Source organism: Polyodon spathula, chromosome 20, assembly GCF_017654505.1.
Source record: "Polyodon spathula isolate WHYD16114869_AA chromosome 20, ASM1765450v1, whole genome shotgun sequence".
NCBI lineage: Eukaryota > Metazoa > Chordata > Actinopteri > Acipenseriformes > Polyodontidae > Polyodon > Polyodon spathula.
Window position 1 is genome coordinate 13,895,791 of NC_054553.1, and position 16,695 is coordinate 13,912,485.

At 39.5% G+C, this 16,695-nt stretch overlaps 1 protein-coding gene across 1 annotated transcript in view; it reads left to right on the forward strand.

Annotated features, from left to right (window-relative positions):
* The window catches only part of LOC121295441 (AMME syndrome candidate gene 1 protein-like), a 92,587-nt gene that overhangs the window by 68,293 nt on the left and 7,599 nt on the right, over positions 1–16,695 (forward strand). Inside the window, exons 3-5 of the mRNA XM_041220050.1 lie at positions 7,578–7,692; positions 15,781–15,871; positions 16,079–16,175. Coding sequence (XP_041075984.1) covers positions 7,578–7,692; positions 15,781–15,871; positions 16,079–16,175 — 303 coding nt within the window. The remainder of the gene's footprint in view (positions 1–7,577; positions 7,693–15,780; positions 15,872–16,078; positions 16,176–16,695) is intronic.

Consider the following 16,695-nt stretch of genomic DNA (forward strand, 5'->3'; position numbering starts at 1 on the left):
GATAATATTCTATATATATATATGGTTGTTAGCAGGTAAATGCAGAGTCTGCGTCATAAGTTGACGCACTCCCTAGCATGTACGCCATTCTACTGAGGGGAAACTAGGTTTTTGCCATAGTGTTATCATTTCTGTCCGACCCTGAGAAACCTGTTTTTACCTTTCAAAACATTAAAATGGCCTACGATTATGTGGATGTAATTAGTGCTGTTTTTATTCCTTTCAAAAATAGCATAAATATTAGGTTTTCTAAATTCACAACTACTTTAATTCACAACTTGTTTTTTTTTTTCAGTCATAGCCTACTGCATAGTAGTAGTTTCTGCATGTGAGTTGTATTGTATTAATTGTAGTTTAAAATAGAAGATTAGTTTTGATTACTAAAAAAAGCTATACTAAACGTGCATCATCTCACATTTTAAATATTCTAATAAACTTGTGATCGTGTGGTTGTAGAGTTTTGCATTTGTTGTCGTTGTTCCAATATATGGTTGTTGCACCATTAAAAGACACACATGGGCTTGCAAGAATAAGTGGATAACCTGTTTGTCACTGTTGTTCCATAGTTAATGAATATACAACATAAACCTATTGCAAGTAAAACTGAACATGTACTGTGTCCCACATTTTATATTTTAAAACCTACATACTACATGAAAGTTCATACTAAACTGAAGTCGTACAAAAGGACTTTTGATTTTTTTTCTAAGACCTTGCAATAAAAGATTGAATATCTCAAAACTGTTTGGCATACACATTACCGTTCTTTGTCTGAACGATTTATTTAACCCAGCTTGTTATGCTACATTCCCGCTAGCCGCCACATTGCCAGAAGCGGAACGTTTTCCCTTGTGGCTTAATTATTTTTCCAGAAATTCGCCACAGTGGCGAAGGCTTTGAAAAATGTACTTATGTAAGACTGTCAGCAAATTCACCGTATGCTGGTAGATGAGTCAATACAGACTGTTTTAGTTTGATTTCAGTTTGCCAAATGAAAGCTCTTTAGCTTGACGTAACCTGCATGCCACAAAACGGGAGGACAGAGGCTCTAATAGAAACAATCAGCAGACGGCGCTGCTTGTATAAAAGAATAAAATAAAACAAACAAAAAACCCACATGGCATCCAAATGGGGGGAAAAAATGTTAACAAAACAAATTGTGCAGACCAATTACCATAATCATGTTCCAAAAGATTCAGTCAAAGGAATACCAGTCACCCATGCACACAACTAAAATACGACAGTGATACTAGTCACAGGGAGGTGAAGCAGTCATTGTTTGCTATCTCTTTAAATTGTGTTGAAATATATTTTGGAAATAATAACAAATTGGAATCCAAGGAGGAATGATTTAATAAAATAATAAACATATTTATTTTAAAAAGGAATGAGTCTCACTATGATTTGAGTTTAATGTCAGAATCAGTGCAATATTTTACTGTCAGTAGTCACAGGTGAAAAAAAAAAATTAAACACAGTAGTGCATGTACAGTCCTACTAATATTAATCATATTTGTACAACTAGAGCTGCGGTTGGTCAGGGAGGCATTAATATTAACATACACTAATAGCACTATCTACTGCTGATATAGTTTTGCTTTACCGTTATTGTAGTGGAAAGAAAACCACGTCACAGTCAAAATGCAAATTAATTATAATATCTGCATGTTGTAAATGGTATGGTCTGGTATTATATGGCAAATATAATGGATGTTTTCAAATAATTGATATTCAAGGCCTTTGATATTTTTTTTATACCCATCCCCTGATCTTTGCCTTTTCAATAACTTTGTCTTGGAGTTCTTTTTGAACCACCTTGGTGCTCATGGTTGAGTCTTTGCTTTGAAATGTACTATCCAGCAGAGGGAACCTGCAGGAACTGCTGAATTTATCCTGAAGTTATGTGAATCACTACAGTTTAACACAGGTGGAGGCCACTTAACTTGGTGTGAGCTTTTGAAGGCGATTGGTTACACTAATTGGTTAGATAATTTAGGATTGCTATTACAAGGGGGTGGACACTTATCCCAACCAAACTATCAGTTTTTATTTTTAATTCATTTTCTACAAATTTCTAGAATATTTTTTTCACTTGGAAGTTGTGGGGTAGGATGTGTATATAAATGAAAAAAAAAAAAGCATTTTAATTCCAGGCTATAAGGCAGGGGTGTCAAACTCAGTTCCTGGAAGGCTGCAGTGTATTCTGGTTTTCATTCCACCCGAGCTCTCAGTTGCTTAATTGGTCTAATGATTTGATTAATTGGAGAAATGTAACACTTCTCTCCTGGTCTCCAAAATGTTTCATAGATCGTGTACCTTGAATCACGTGCATTTTTTAAATCATCAACTGTAAAAGACCTTGAAAAATATGAAATTGAACAAATAATTAGATCAATTATTTTAATTGAGAGCTTTAGTTGGAATGAAAACCAGAAGACCCTGCGGCCTTAGAGTTCAGGATTTTGACACCCCTGCTATAAGGCAACAAAAGGTGAAAATTTTGAAAGGGGGTGTAGACTTTCTGTAGGCACTGTGTATGTGTGTGTGTGTGTGTGTGTGTGTGTGTGTGTGTGTGTGTGTCTATATATATATATATATATATATATATATATATATATATATATATATATATATATATAGCCATGTTTATCACACAAATGTCTGAAACAATGACCTCATTGCTTGTACAGAAATCCAACAATCCACCAAACTGAATTGATAACAGAACTCCCTACTTGTTTCGAACAGGATTAACTAGTGCGGTTTTCGCTTCTTTTTGCAACCAAACTGTTTATTTAAACGGTCTTAAGATAAAAAGGTGAACTCGCAACTGCATTTAGGCTGTGTGTGTATTTGAGAGCTTAGAAATGCTTTTAAGCCCTGCTGACAAGCTCAAAGTGTATTGTTGCAGGGGTAGCTGTGGTTTTCAGTGGTTCCTGACCCTGCTCCACAACAGATTCCCCCAGCGTGTTTTGATCCATGCTCCAGATCACTTTGAATTATGGTAGATCTGTAGGGGGGCTTGGGCTTTGACGTGAAAATACATTGCATGCTGCAGTAGTGCTGTTGCTTGCAGGTGTTGGTACAGTATGAGAGTGCACCTAGAAACACACAGATTATAGCATCTCTTTGATACAAAGGGGAGGTTTCATTAGCATTAAGGGCAGTGTATTTACTGTTGCTTTGGTAGCAGAAGTCTGATGGGTGGACTTCAATATTAAACCGTGGATGCAAAATAAAGGATTAGTTTTGACCTCACAAAAACCAATATGTAATTTTGGAGAAAAGACTTTAATCTCTCTCTCAACCCATAATTGTTTTTAAATTGTAGAATGTTAGGGCAACTTTGCAGTCATAATCGATACTCTGCTCTCTTGATCCTCGATCAATTCTTTATTGGCCTGTGACCTTTTGTCCCCTGTGATGAATCTGGAGACTGATGTTGATACATACTTACCATGCAAACTCTGCAATGAGCGTGAAGCCTACTGTAGCATCATAAGAGATCCATATCCAAGTGCATTGATCTGGATGAGAAGGGGATACCAATGAAATATGTCATGGCCTCTTTTATAAGCAGAGTTAGTGTTAGTAGGTTAGTATTCTGCAAACACATGCACATACAGGAATTTAAAGAACCTGCAACTTATACGGAATGAGCTCCAATACAGAAACTAAGGATTGTATAATGTAATCCAGGCAAGTAATAATTGAAGTTGAAAGTACAAATATGACATAATCTGAATTGAGTGCTTACAAGTAAGTAATGGCCTTATTTCATCCTGGTACCATTGTGTTAAATGAACTGTATATCTAATGTATCATGATGTTAAAAGCAATTCTTAACCTTGACCTGCCTTGTAAATGTTTTATTGCAATATGGTAACCTGTGAATACTGCGCTGCACTCAATGCCTTGCTTCTCTCCTGTAGTCTGTTAAGAAATCATCCAGGCAAGGGACATTTTAAAAGGGTTAATACAGGGTGATTCCAACATGTGTTGCATTGTGGGTTATTATAAGATAAGCAGGTTTTCATGTTTTCTGAGTAATTACAAGAGCGTTCTCATAGATATAGAAAGGTTAGATAGGACATGAGTTGACATGAGTTTTGAGATGTCGTCTTATCTAGGGTATCCAAGTAGTTTCAAAGCCACTTTACAGGTATGTACAGTGGTCCTCGTTTTTTTATTTATTTTTTGCATATTTGTGTTAACGATTAGCAGTGTGTTATGCCTCACGAAATACATACAAGTCGTTTTACTGTGTGCATTGATCGAGCTGTGAAATAGTGCCTTTTGGGGCGACAATTAATTTTACGCACCAAGTCTATGAAAACTAACTAGTTTCTTTGAGGGTTTTTTTTTTTTTTTTTTTTTTTTTAGAAATTAATCTTGTATTAATTGTACACGTCTGTTCTCTTTCCATTTATAGCGTGTATATTATCCGACATGCCTGTCTATTGTGCTGCTATAAATTGTTCAGAACTCCGCAATGAAGACACGTTGAGGAGGGGATCACCTTTCACGGGTAACAAATAAAATAGACATTTACTCTATTGAGTTATTTATAAATAGTGCTGGGACAAATATCCGAATATTGAAATGAATATTTTTTTGACATGTATTCGGATACAGAAATCAGATGTTCGTATTCACTAGAAATGGCAAAAATACCTTGCACTTATTTAGTTGCGACTTTCTGTTGTGGAATGTAAAACGAGAACCAAAACCAGTGTGTTTTCTCCCATTCACTACAGTGCCATTTCCACAATTTGGTTTTATTTTCAAGTGTTTTAAAGTTAAATTTCAGTTTGTTTGCTTATTTACTACAAAAAGGCACAAATGTATGAAAGCGTGTCTGTGGCCACTGTTTACTGTGAAGAAACGGCAATGGCAAGGAATAAAAATAAAGTAAAATGCGTTGCCAACTTTATGTACTATTTATTTCGGGAATAAACAAAACAACGTTTAACTCGAACTACGATTTGGCATCCTTTGTTTTGTAGTTAATAAACTACGGTAAAGTAAGTCCTACACAACTTATTCTTTACTCCTGGGATATTCTTCTACTTTAAAGTGCTACATCTTGTAAGGTCTTACTGTAAAATAAAGGCACACACACAGGGGCCATGGCCGCGCCCCTGCCCTTGCTGTTATGCTGTCTCTGCCTGCGTTCAGAGCAATATAATGGCTTTTATTGCTTTTTGAAAAACGAATGAATGTCTGAATGAATATTTCAAGTATGAGCAAATATCCTAACATGAAAATCCTGTGTTCGTCCCAGCACTATTTATAAATAATAGTGCTTGCTTACTGGTATCTGTATTTGCTTTTAGGGAATGGAGTTGAAGCAGTAATTCAGTATGTATAGGGTCCGACATCAGACTGGAAAGGGAAAATTGTAATTTCGGACCTGGTTCGACATAGGACCGCAAAGGGTTAATGATGAGTATGATGAACTCCTCCAATTATTATTACTACTATTATTATTATTATTATTGTTGCTTTCTTGGCGAAGTTATATTTTGGATTCATCTTGCTTTATATTTTGCAGTTTTCTAATAAAATCAATTTTGAAATACTGTACATTTAATTCCCTTTACTGAGCTTAATATTTGTCTAAAGTAATTCATTGTAACTTCATAATGTGAGTGAATTTGTTACACTGTGTAATGTTGTGTGTATAGTATATTATATTTTAATGTTAGGAAAACACAAGTTGCCTTGGATAAAGGCGCCTGCCAAATAACTAACTAATTATATTATGTTCCATTTCCTATGTATCATACTATTGCATTTTTACTAAAATCTACTACAATTTAAAATGATACATAATTACATTTTCTTCTCTATTTCCTGACATAAAATCTCTATTTGTAACAGATGGGAAAATTTGAAAGTTCTGTTTTTATTATGAAGCTCAGACAAAGTCCCCGAAGGTTAAGTGGTATGTCTAACCAGTCAAAAATGAAGGTGATGAGGAGGATTTTAAAGATGACCAATAGGGCAACTAGTTATTTCCTCCCTATAGCTTTAAGACACTAAATTGTTCCTGTCTTTTCAGATCTATAATTATAATGATAATGTAAATCTTCTATTAATTTGCTGTTTATTTTAGTTGCTTTTTGCTTTTTGTTTTAGTTCTGTGCAATTCCTCCTTTAATCTGTAAAGGTTTGTCATATAGTTTATGTAAAGTTAATCTCTATTAACTTGTGCAATTCTACATCAGGACAAATACATTCGACTTATAGATTTTAATGTCATGTTTCATCAGAAAAAAAGTAAGGACATCAAAGGTGTCGAAGAAAAGTTACAGAAAAAAAATCCTTAATGCTGTAGTTGTTAGTTTATGCAAGATAAAGCTATTTTCATATCCTACTTTCTGTACCTTAAATGTTCTTATTAAAGTTCTTGGCACTTATTTATTTTTTAAGATACAGCTCTTAGAGTATTTAGCTCCATCATTTCCAATGTAAAGTTACACAAATGTTGAGGCTTGTATGTCCCAGATGGGACACTGCTGCTGTACCCTAGAGCAAGGTACTTTACCCAGATTGCTCAAGTAAAAACCCAACTGGATAAATAGGTATCAGAATTTAAAAATAATTGTACCTTTGTCGCATTGGGTAATTGGATGAAATCAATCATAGCGCTGAAATAATCGGGTGTATTTATGTATTTACAGTAGGTATTTATTTTATTTATTAATATGACAATATCAAAAAGCCTGCAGAAAAAGGTCTGCTGTTGATGAGCTGCCTGACCTTCTCTATTACAACCCTTCATGCAGAGTTTTTATTTAACCATGATAAACACACCCGTTTTGTAAATCAATATTTTCACATAATTTGTGATTTTAATGTATTACCGGAACAAGTCAAAGTTTAATCAGTGAAACACCAGTTCTCTATCTCCGCTCCTGTCTGTTGCCTTATAGGGTATGACATTCCTTGCCTAGGCAGTATGACCTCCCAGTTTGCGTACTGCTGCTTGGAGTTTCTGTGGGCATGTCCGATCTAATCCTTCTACCGGTTTGCATTCTGCTGCTAGGAGAGTTTCCCTGGCCTTGTCCGGTCTAATCCTTCTATAACTATAAACTTTCTCTTTGCCAGCCCCCAGGCTCATCCCCTCTTGCTACTCCATATAGAAATTTTGTATTGGTAACATAAATTAGAGGACAGGCATGGAAATGTGCTTTAAACATGGTGTGATTAGCAAGAAGCTGAAGTGCATGTCTCCTTAACACACTTTTGTAAAGTGCAACAGAATTGATCTAAGACTTTGGGCAAAAAGCAGTAAGCTGCCAGAACGTTTCTTGATTAAAAACGACTCGGCCTCTGTATGTGAAACATAAATTATGCTGTTTGGCAGAACCTCCTCTTAGTTAACACACCTTCTATTTAAAATGGAAACGTGGATTCTGTTCCCTGCAGTTGACCAATACAATCTGCAGGCAGTTGTGATTTTTTTTTTTTTTTCTTTGTGAGTGGGGGTGGTAAAATCTAATCCTGTGTCTTTTTCCATTCCACTCTCTCTCTCTTTCTGTCTCAAAGTGTTTTGTTTCCCTGTTTTGCAGTGCCCTTAAAGACAGCCGCTTTCCCCCCATGACGAGGGAAGAGTTGCCACGGCTTTTCTGCTCAGTGTCTCTGCTCACCAACTTTGAAGATGTTGGTGATTACCTAGACTGGGAGGTAAGAGACGAGAGCTTCTCAGAATTGCACATTCAGTACAGTGGCTGGAGTGGGGAGTGCATGTATATGCTTGGGGAATAACACATGCTAATTGGTTTTGAATGATGGTGAAAATGATCATTTGATATAAGAAAGCTGTGGAATCTCAGTTGAGTACATTATCATTACCTCGCTTGATATTCTGTGCTCTCGAACTTATACTTCAGTCTTGTCAAAAAAAAAAAAAAAAAAAAATGCATAAAGAATATTATTTGCATGTTCTGAGACCAAATGGGTTTGTTTCAGATGAGTGAATTCATCTGAAGTGACTGACTCCAGCAAATCCTTTTAAAGATGCCAGTTTCATGTTTTCAATGTTGAGCTTAGTTACATGTGACTTTGGTTTCTGTATGATGAAGACCAAACTCTATTTTACTTTGAGCATTGAGATTGTACTTTTTTTAATTTATTTTTAGTTTTTTGTTTTACTAAGAGAATATTGCAAACCTAGAACGCTGTTCAAACCAACTGCCAATATAACCAAATTCCTTTCCAGAATGACCCGCTATGTAATGAAGTGCAGTACTTGAAGACGGTAGACCTTTCCCTCTTTGTAATTTCATTGCCAGCATGAACTTGGCCCACCTTACATGTAATAGTACATGCATCTGCAAAGTAGCAGTATGAATTGAGTTTTGAGCTTTTGACATTTGAATGTTAACAAAGTAATTTTGTGGTTCCTCATTTTACTATAACCTCAATGGAGTTCCCTATCAAGTACGAAATGTAACCATTACCTCATGGGTCTTTATCCTTAAAGACCCTGTATCCTGAATAGATATAACAAAGACTTCTTGTCGGAGCCTGTGACGCAGTCATGCCCGAGGGCATAAATAGACTGCACGCAGATCTCGGTATCATTTTTCCTTTCATCCAACATGAGATGAGAGAGACTATGAACAGTTAAGTGTTGAATTTACTTTTATCTGCTTATGTGCTCGTGTAATTACACTGTTAATGCGATTTATATTTATGTGATTTATAGTAATTGCTATTTACACGTTTGCACTCAGGCATGGTTTTCATTAAGTCCCTCAGCGGCCTTGTGCTCCGTGCCTGGGATCGAATAATCATAATTCAGCTACTTGTGTTCTCTCTCAGGCTGCTAGCTTCGTTGAAGTTTAAAATAAAATTACAAAAACTATACATAATTAACAGTAATCAAGTGTTTACTGTTTTGTGTGAGAATTGTTTCTTGGTGTTCTTTTTCTGTCTGTTTTCACAGAAATACTAGCGCACCTGTTGGACAGAGAAGCGTGCTTCGGATTAAAACTGCTTGCAGTTTTCTCCCTCAGTGTCTCATTGCCACATTAATTCTGCTTGCAGAATTATTGTGAAGACTGTTCGGGCACTAACAGTAGGCTTTCCTAAGTTTCTGGACTGTTTGGGTTTGCTAGAAGCGCTGTAGGTGGGCATCAGTATAGATCGCTTCGATGGTAACTGGGTCCAGACCTGCTCCCATTCCTGCCGGTACACTGTACATCGAACAAGGTTACCATGCCAATTCACTAGCAGTTGCTGGGCTCCGCTCTGCTTCAGGTCTGGCTGTCTGCAGCCCCTCCACGTAGTGTTTCGTTGCCTCCCTGGTCTCTGTGTGCAGTACCAATGCGAAGGCTGGCACGGCTCTGACAGTGGGATTTCCATAGTCTTAGGGCTGTGTTGGTTTGCCTACAACTATATAGGTAGGCACCCCTATATATTGCTTCTAACTGTGGGTCACATACCTGCTCCATTCCTGACCCCATATACATACCGAACAGCAAACAAGGTTACTGCACCGGGTTACCCGTATTGTACCTTAACAAGTGTACCACCGGACCGTACCAAAGGTATCAGACCGAGTGTACCACCACTGACTGGTGAACTACCACTAAATAGTACCGTACCGCGTGTACCACCACCGAGTAACACTCACTGAACCGTGCCTTTCAATGTACTGTACTGTACAGCACAGCACAGCACTAGTGCTTGGGCACTGTGCAGCTGTGAACCAATCAGTTCATCTCTGTTCATTTTGCTGTCTGCTTGGTTCAACCTTCGTTCATCACTGTTCAGACTCGGTTCAGAGGTGGTATTGTAGTACAAAACAGTGATACCATCCCTAGTCCAGGACCAGCAGTGCCTTGACAGTCCATTTACTGTCTTCAGTAAGATGAGGCAGCAGCTGTACATTGCTTGCTATTTGCTTAATGCCTGAGTTTTATCCCTGTGACACATGCAAGGCCAGCCTGTCTTTCTGGTACCAAGCAGGCCTTGTTGACAGCCCAGTGGCTTATGCTTATGCAGTCCAAGGGTGCCCTGGTCTGCAGAGGATCCGCCCTGTTGCATTACAGTACAGCGGCATTACTGCTTGCGCAGATGCCCCTTTGAGGGCAGCAACAGTACTGTACACTACTGTACCAACCCGGTGATACAGGCACCAAACTGGTATAAAACCCAGTTCCGACCTGCTACCGACCAGAGGCCCGTTTAATAAAAGCAATTTGCGAGGAATCGCTGTCCCAGACCCCTCGCATGTTACAATTTGTTTTTCATAAAACTTGCGCAGGACTGATTTTCACTAAAAACCTGTGACTGCTGTCTAGTATCAATTTCCATCGCAGATTCGTTTTTTTAACATGCCATGTTATAACAGTAATCAAGTAATCATAATATATGAACGTGATACAAATAAAGTAGACCAAACTGAAGTGACAAAATAGTGACAAGCGCTTCCTCCTCACTAGATAAAATCTAAAAGAAACCTGCCAGATCCCCATTAGTGCTCTTACCCATGAATTGGGTACTGAATTAGTGCTCTTACCCATCACAGATTGCAAGAGATGGCATTTGCGAAGTGCTTTATGAAACGCATGCAGCGCCGACCTCTTCGCATCGCAGATTTTTATGAAATGGGCCCCAGGGTTTTACAGTCCCCAATCTGGTTCCAAGCAGGCCTCATTGACAGTCCAGTTGCTGTTTTTAGCTGAGGCAGCAACTGCACATTTGTATGAAACATTGCTTGCTTTTTGCGTGACGATTGGGTTTTATCCCTGTGACATATGCAAGGCCAGCCTACCTGTGGACAAGCAGATGCTCTTCCTGCCTGAGGTAGAAGCACGCAGAGCAGGCAGTAGTAAATCGCATTCTGCGAGTTTAATGTTCATTCTCCAAGTGTACGTTTGAGAAATGTTTCTCCTGCAGCTCTACAGAGCGCTGAGCATCTCTTTCCTGTACTGTGCTCATCCCCATCACTCTGTCATAGAGAAGTGGCTACATCCTTACCCCATGGCTCTGTGCCAAGGGAGAGCCACGCAACCAGGAATAGAGATGCTCTGGGCAGCAGTTTCCCACAGGCATGCGTTGCTGATGGGGACAAAGTTTGGTTCCGGCCCGCTACCGACCAGTGTTCCTATCCCAAGCTGGTACCAAGCAGGCCTTGTTGACAGTCCTGTGTATTGCCTTTAGCAACTGAGGCAGCAACTGTACATTCTTAGCCTGTGTTTTTACCCCTGTGCCAGCATCTTCGGGGACCAGCAAAGCCAGCTGCACCCGCAGCCAAACCACCTCCCGATGCAGAGGCAAGAGCTTCATGCTAAGCTGCAAGGTGAGCATCGGCCCTAATGGTTAGCTGCCATAGGTCCAGGGCACCTTCTCAGGGAGACATCTGGAGTATTGGTGTCAGTGCACCACAGACATCTGGGGGTTTACTACTGTTCAGACTGGCTACTCCCTGCAGTTAAAGTACGGTCCCCCTCCTTTTTGGGGCGTGACTGCAACATCAGTCACAGACCTACAGGGCATCACTGTGGTGTCTCGGGAGGTAGCAGCTCTTCATATGGTACACCCCCTCCAATTGGAGGACGGGTTCTAATCTATGACCAAGTGGGATGGTGGCCTCAGACCAATCCTCGACCTCAGGCAGGTCAACCTGTTCAGAGCCGAAGGAGGTTAAAAATGTGATGATGCAACAGTTAAGCTGCAGTCATTCAGGCCAGGTAATTGGTTCGCCAAGATGGACCTGAAAGAGGCCTGTTTCCCCATAAAACCCGGTACACTTAACTGTTTGCGGTTCGCCTTCAGGGAACAGCATACAAGTTCAGGGTCTTGCTGTTTTGGCCTCTCCCTAGCTCGCAATGCCTTTTCAAAGTGCATAGAGGTTATTCTGGCCACACTGAGAAGCAGAGTCATCAGAGTACTCAATTACCTAGACAACTGGTTTATTGTGTTCAGTCTCTAGTACAGGTAGAGGCCCACACAACTCGCCACAGACCACCTTCATTGGTTGGGCCTGTAGGTGAATCATGCAAAGTGCAGCTCAGCCCTTGCAGACAACTTCATCCAGAGGTGGTGAGCCTCATTTGGCAACAGTTCAGGAGAGCAGAGATAGACCTCTTATCTCCCAGGAATCGATCCCTTGTCCCCGCTGGTTCTCTGTAACAGGAGCCAGAGACCCACTGGCGAGAGATGCCTTGCCATACCAGTGGCCGAGGCAGCTGTTGTATGCCTTCCCACAGCTGGGCCAGGGTGCTATTAGTAGCTCCTTGCAGGCCCAGGAATTTCCAGTTATGATGCAGCTCCTGAGCAGCCAGCTGTGGAGCCTGCCTGAATGTCACAACCTGCTCATTCAGATGCAGGGAACATTGTGGCATCCCAACCTATCCAGCCTGTGGCTCTGGGTCTGGCCCCTGGACGGCAACATGTGAGCAATCCGGGGCTTTCCGACAGGGTTATTGACACCCTGCAGAATGCCACACGTTCCCTGTATGGGTACAAATGGGGTGTTTTCAGCTGTGGTGCTTGCCTAAGGGCTTTGACCCCATGATCTATCCCATGGCAGTTCTACTGTAATTTTTGCAGGACCTATTGATAAGGGGAAACCCCCTTTACATTAAAGGTCTAATTGGCAGCTATTTCAGCTTGCCATATCAAAATTGATTGTCTCCCCAGGAGCTTTCTGGTGGGGCCGTTTTTAAAAGGAGCTTGGCGGCTTCAGCCACCTATGAAGGATGTTGTCACTCGCTGGATCTTAATGTGGTGCTTGAAGCACTTATGAAGCCCCCCTTTGAGCCCTTGCATTCAGCTGAGCGGAAATGTTTATCTTTTGAAAATCATGGTAACGCGCAAGGTGGCCTTGGCCGAACCTTGTAGCATTCCAGTTGTCTGCAATAATTGCCTTACGACAGCTTTGGTATTTGTTATGAGGCAATGGTTACATTTCGTAGTTGATAGGGAACATTAGGTTCTCTGAAATAGAAATGTAACCATTAACCTTCAAGGTCGCTTCGTCCATGATTGCAGCAGTCTCAAATGAAAAATTATATTGAGATCTGTGCATACACTCTGTTTATGCAGTCTTTGTTATGTCTATGTAGGTTACAGGGTCTTTAAATGTGTGTGTGTGTCTATATTAACATATTTTTCATCTTTTGTTACCTTATAGCCTGGAATTAAATGAAAAAAAAATAAAAATAATGTATTTTATCTACACATCCTACCCCAAAACTTTCAAGTGAAAAATATTCTAGAAATTTGTAGAAAATTAAAAATAAAAATGAAATAGCTTGGTTGGATAAGTGTCCACCCCCATGTAATAGCAATCCTAAATTAGCTCAGGTGTAACCAATCGCCTTCAAAATCACACACCAAATTAAGTGGCCTCCACCTGTGTTAAATTGTAGTGATTCACATGATATCAGGATAAGTTGAGCAGTTCCTGTATGTTCCCTCTGCTTTGTAGTGCATTTCAAAGCAAAGACTCAACCATGAGCACCAAGGTGCTTTCAAAAGAACTCTGGGACAAAGTTGTTGAAAGGCACAGATCAGCGGATGGGTATAAAAAAAATATCAAAGGCCTTGAATATCCATTGGAGCACGGTCAAGATAATTTATTAAGAAGTAGAAGGTGTATGGCACTACCAAGACCCTGCCTAGATCAGGCTGCCCCTCCAAACTGGATGACCGAGCAAGGAAGAGACTGATCAGAGAGGCTACCAAGAGGCAAATGGCAACTTTGCAAGATGTACAGGCTTTTATGGCCAAGACTGGTCAATGTGACAACAATATCCCAAGCACTACACAAATTTGGCCTGTATGGTAGGGTGGCAAGAAGGAAGCCATTACTCAAGAAAGCCCACCTTGAATCCCATTTTGAAGTATGCAAGAAACACTAAGGAGATTGTGTAGCCATGTGGCAAAAAGTTTTGTGGTCTGACGAAACTAAAATGGAACTTTTTGGCCTAAATGCAAAGCATTGTGTTTGGCTCAAACCCAACACAGCGCATCACCCAAAGAACACCATCCCTACTGGGATGTTTCTCATTGGCAGAGATTGGGGCACTTGTCAGGATAGAAGGGAAAATGAATGGAGCAAAGTACAGAGAAGTCCTTGAGGGAAAACCTGCTGCCTTCTGCATGAAAGCTGAAACTGGGACATAAGTTCCTTTCAGGATCAAAGTCAGCCTGCAAATTATTGATTGCCAGGGAAGGGGAGGGATTACATGAGTATATAATAGTATCATCTGCATAAAGATGGCACTTACAGTGTTTAATGTTATCACCAATGTTATTAATATATAGGATAAAAAATAACAGACTGAGAATAGATCCTTGATGAACACCCTTATTTAACAAAACAGGATTTGACATCGTCTCTGTGTGTTTGACAATCTGTGATCTATTAGTAAGGTCATTTTGAAACCATCCAGCTGCTTGCAATCCAATACCAGCACATGATATTTTGTTGAGTAATGCATGATCAGCTGTATCAAAGGCCTTGGAAAGAGATAAACAGAGATAAATGTGTTTTATCTAGAGTCATCCCTTAACTTTCAATACTGCAGTCACAGTACTATGACCTGACCACCAGATTGTATATTGTTTGCATCCAAGTAGCATTTCAGTTGATTACTGACCATAGATTCCAAAATGTTTGCCAAAACTGATAAATTGGAAATTGGATTATAATTGTTAATGTCAGATGGATTTCCGGCTTTTGAGAGGAGTAGCATAGGCCGACTTCCAGACATTAGGCAGGCAGTTTATTTGAGCAGTAATCTTTAGAATTTTTTGATTTTATACAATTGAAAGATTATAAACTGTATGACTGATATATAAGCACTTATTGATCTGTAATGTACTCTAAACATTGGATTTCAGGGAACCAGGGTTATGATAATAACCTAATGATCTGAATAGAACTTACATCAAGCCCAGGAAGTTAAAATGGCCAGTACTTTGCATAAGTCCTCTGCTATTGCTGCATCTTTTCCATTTTTAATTTTATTAAATAAAGTAGGTATTAGTCTGCTTCTTTCGCTAATTGTATTACCACTAAATATGCTGATGAGTTGGAGAACTGATAAGGTGTCTGCCCTAGTTTGTAAGCCTCTCTCTTATGGTGCTCGTAAGGGTTAGTAAGAAATGCTTCAAACTAAATCCTTTACAGGGCACAAGATTGGAAAATAATTCCCAGGCCGGGCAGACAGACTGGTATCAGTAACTGTCTCTAAAGACTATGTGCACTGTTCAACTATTGCAGTCTCAAATTTCAAATCATGTACAACTTTTCATATTAAGGTTGCATAGTAAGGGCATAAACAGAAATACAATTCTGCGTGTCAACTGAGCAGGAAGTTTCACTCCTAATGAAAAGCAAAACATTCTGCCCTAAAAAAAAAAAAAAAATACAAAAAAAAACTACAGTAATACTGCAATGTTTTTTAACAGTAACTTTGCAGTATTTGATTGTTCATTTCACGGTTTACCAAGTTGCTATATCCAAAAAATGGTAGTACTGCATTATATTGTGTGCATGCTAATAGTCGTACTGCATTATATTTTGTGTGCATGCCAATAGTCGTACTGCATTATATTTTGTATGTGCATGCAAATTCCGGTAGTATTCTGGCATTACTTGTCTCTCTCAGGCTGTTGCAAGGAGATGGATGATTTTGCACAAGAAACTTCTGTTTTCAATATGCAGTTTTTCTATGTATTTTTGTTTTTTCAGGGGTTGTTTTGTATATGTAACCTGTGCATTTTAGTTTGGTTTCCACTTTTTATTTCCAGGTGGGTGTACATGGCATTAGGATAGAATTTTTCAATGAGAAAGGATCAAAGCGCACTGCCACCTACCTGCCAGAGGTTGCAAAGGAGCAAGGTCAGTGGTGTCTGTGTGTGTGTTAGACAGATTTTTTTTGGTGCTTATAGAATCAAAACAAAGGATGGCGGGGTTGGTAAATTCCAATAGACCCCAGTCTAGCATTATCAAAGTCTACGTCTGTGTGATTGGGGTGGTTCATTGGTTTTCTGGTTGTGCTTTTACAATAGTAAAGGTTATGTGTGTGTGTGTTTGCTTATTTCCTAGGCTGGGACCACATTCAGACCATAGATTCCTTATTGCGAAAAGGCGGTTACAAAGCTCCCATCACAAATGACTTCAGGAAGACCATTAAATTGACCAGGTAGGAGAACTATTAGCCAAGATGCTCATTGACTAACCTAGCTTAAATAATATTTTTGGGAACAAAAAAAAAAAAAAAAAAGAGTAGCTATCATGCTCTCACATACAGTAAGCAAGCAAAATATAGTAACAGGAGAGTGTCTTGAGACTCCTCCAGCCAAGCTGTTTTTAAAAGGTGTTCCTGAATTATGCCAAGTAATCTGTGGATTGGAATCGTTTTTGCTATGCTTCAGCTTGCAGTGCTTATCTGTGTGCTGCATGTTAATGGTGTTCAGAACTGTATCATGCCCAGGGTTCCACAGTCCAGACACTTGCACAAATAAGCTTTTATGAAAAGGGTTTAAAAATATGCCAGTCTCCCTTAATGCAAAGTGATAGAGCTGAGCTTAATAAAAATATGAAGATTTTGGGGCCTCTCTACTCCCCACTGGTCATGTGCAGTGGAATTGTGTATGTGTAGCCTGCTTTAGGCAAAACAAACACTAGACACTGGGACAATGTGTTCCTATTTATAGATACAG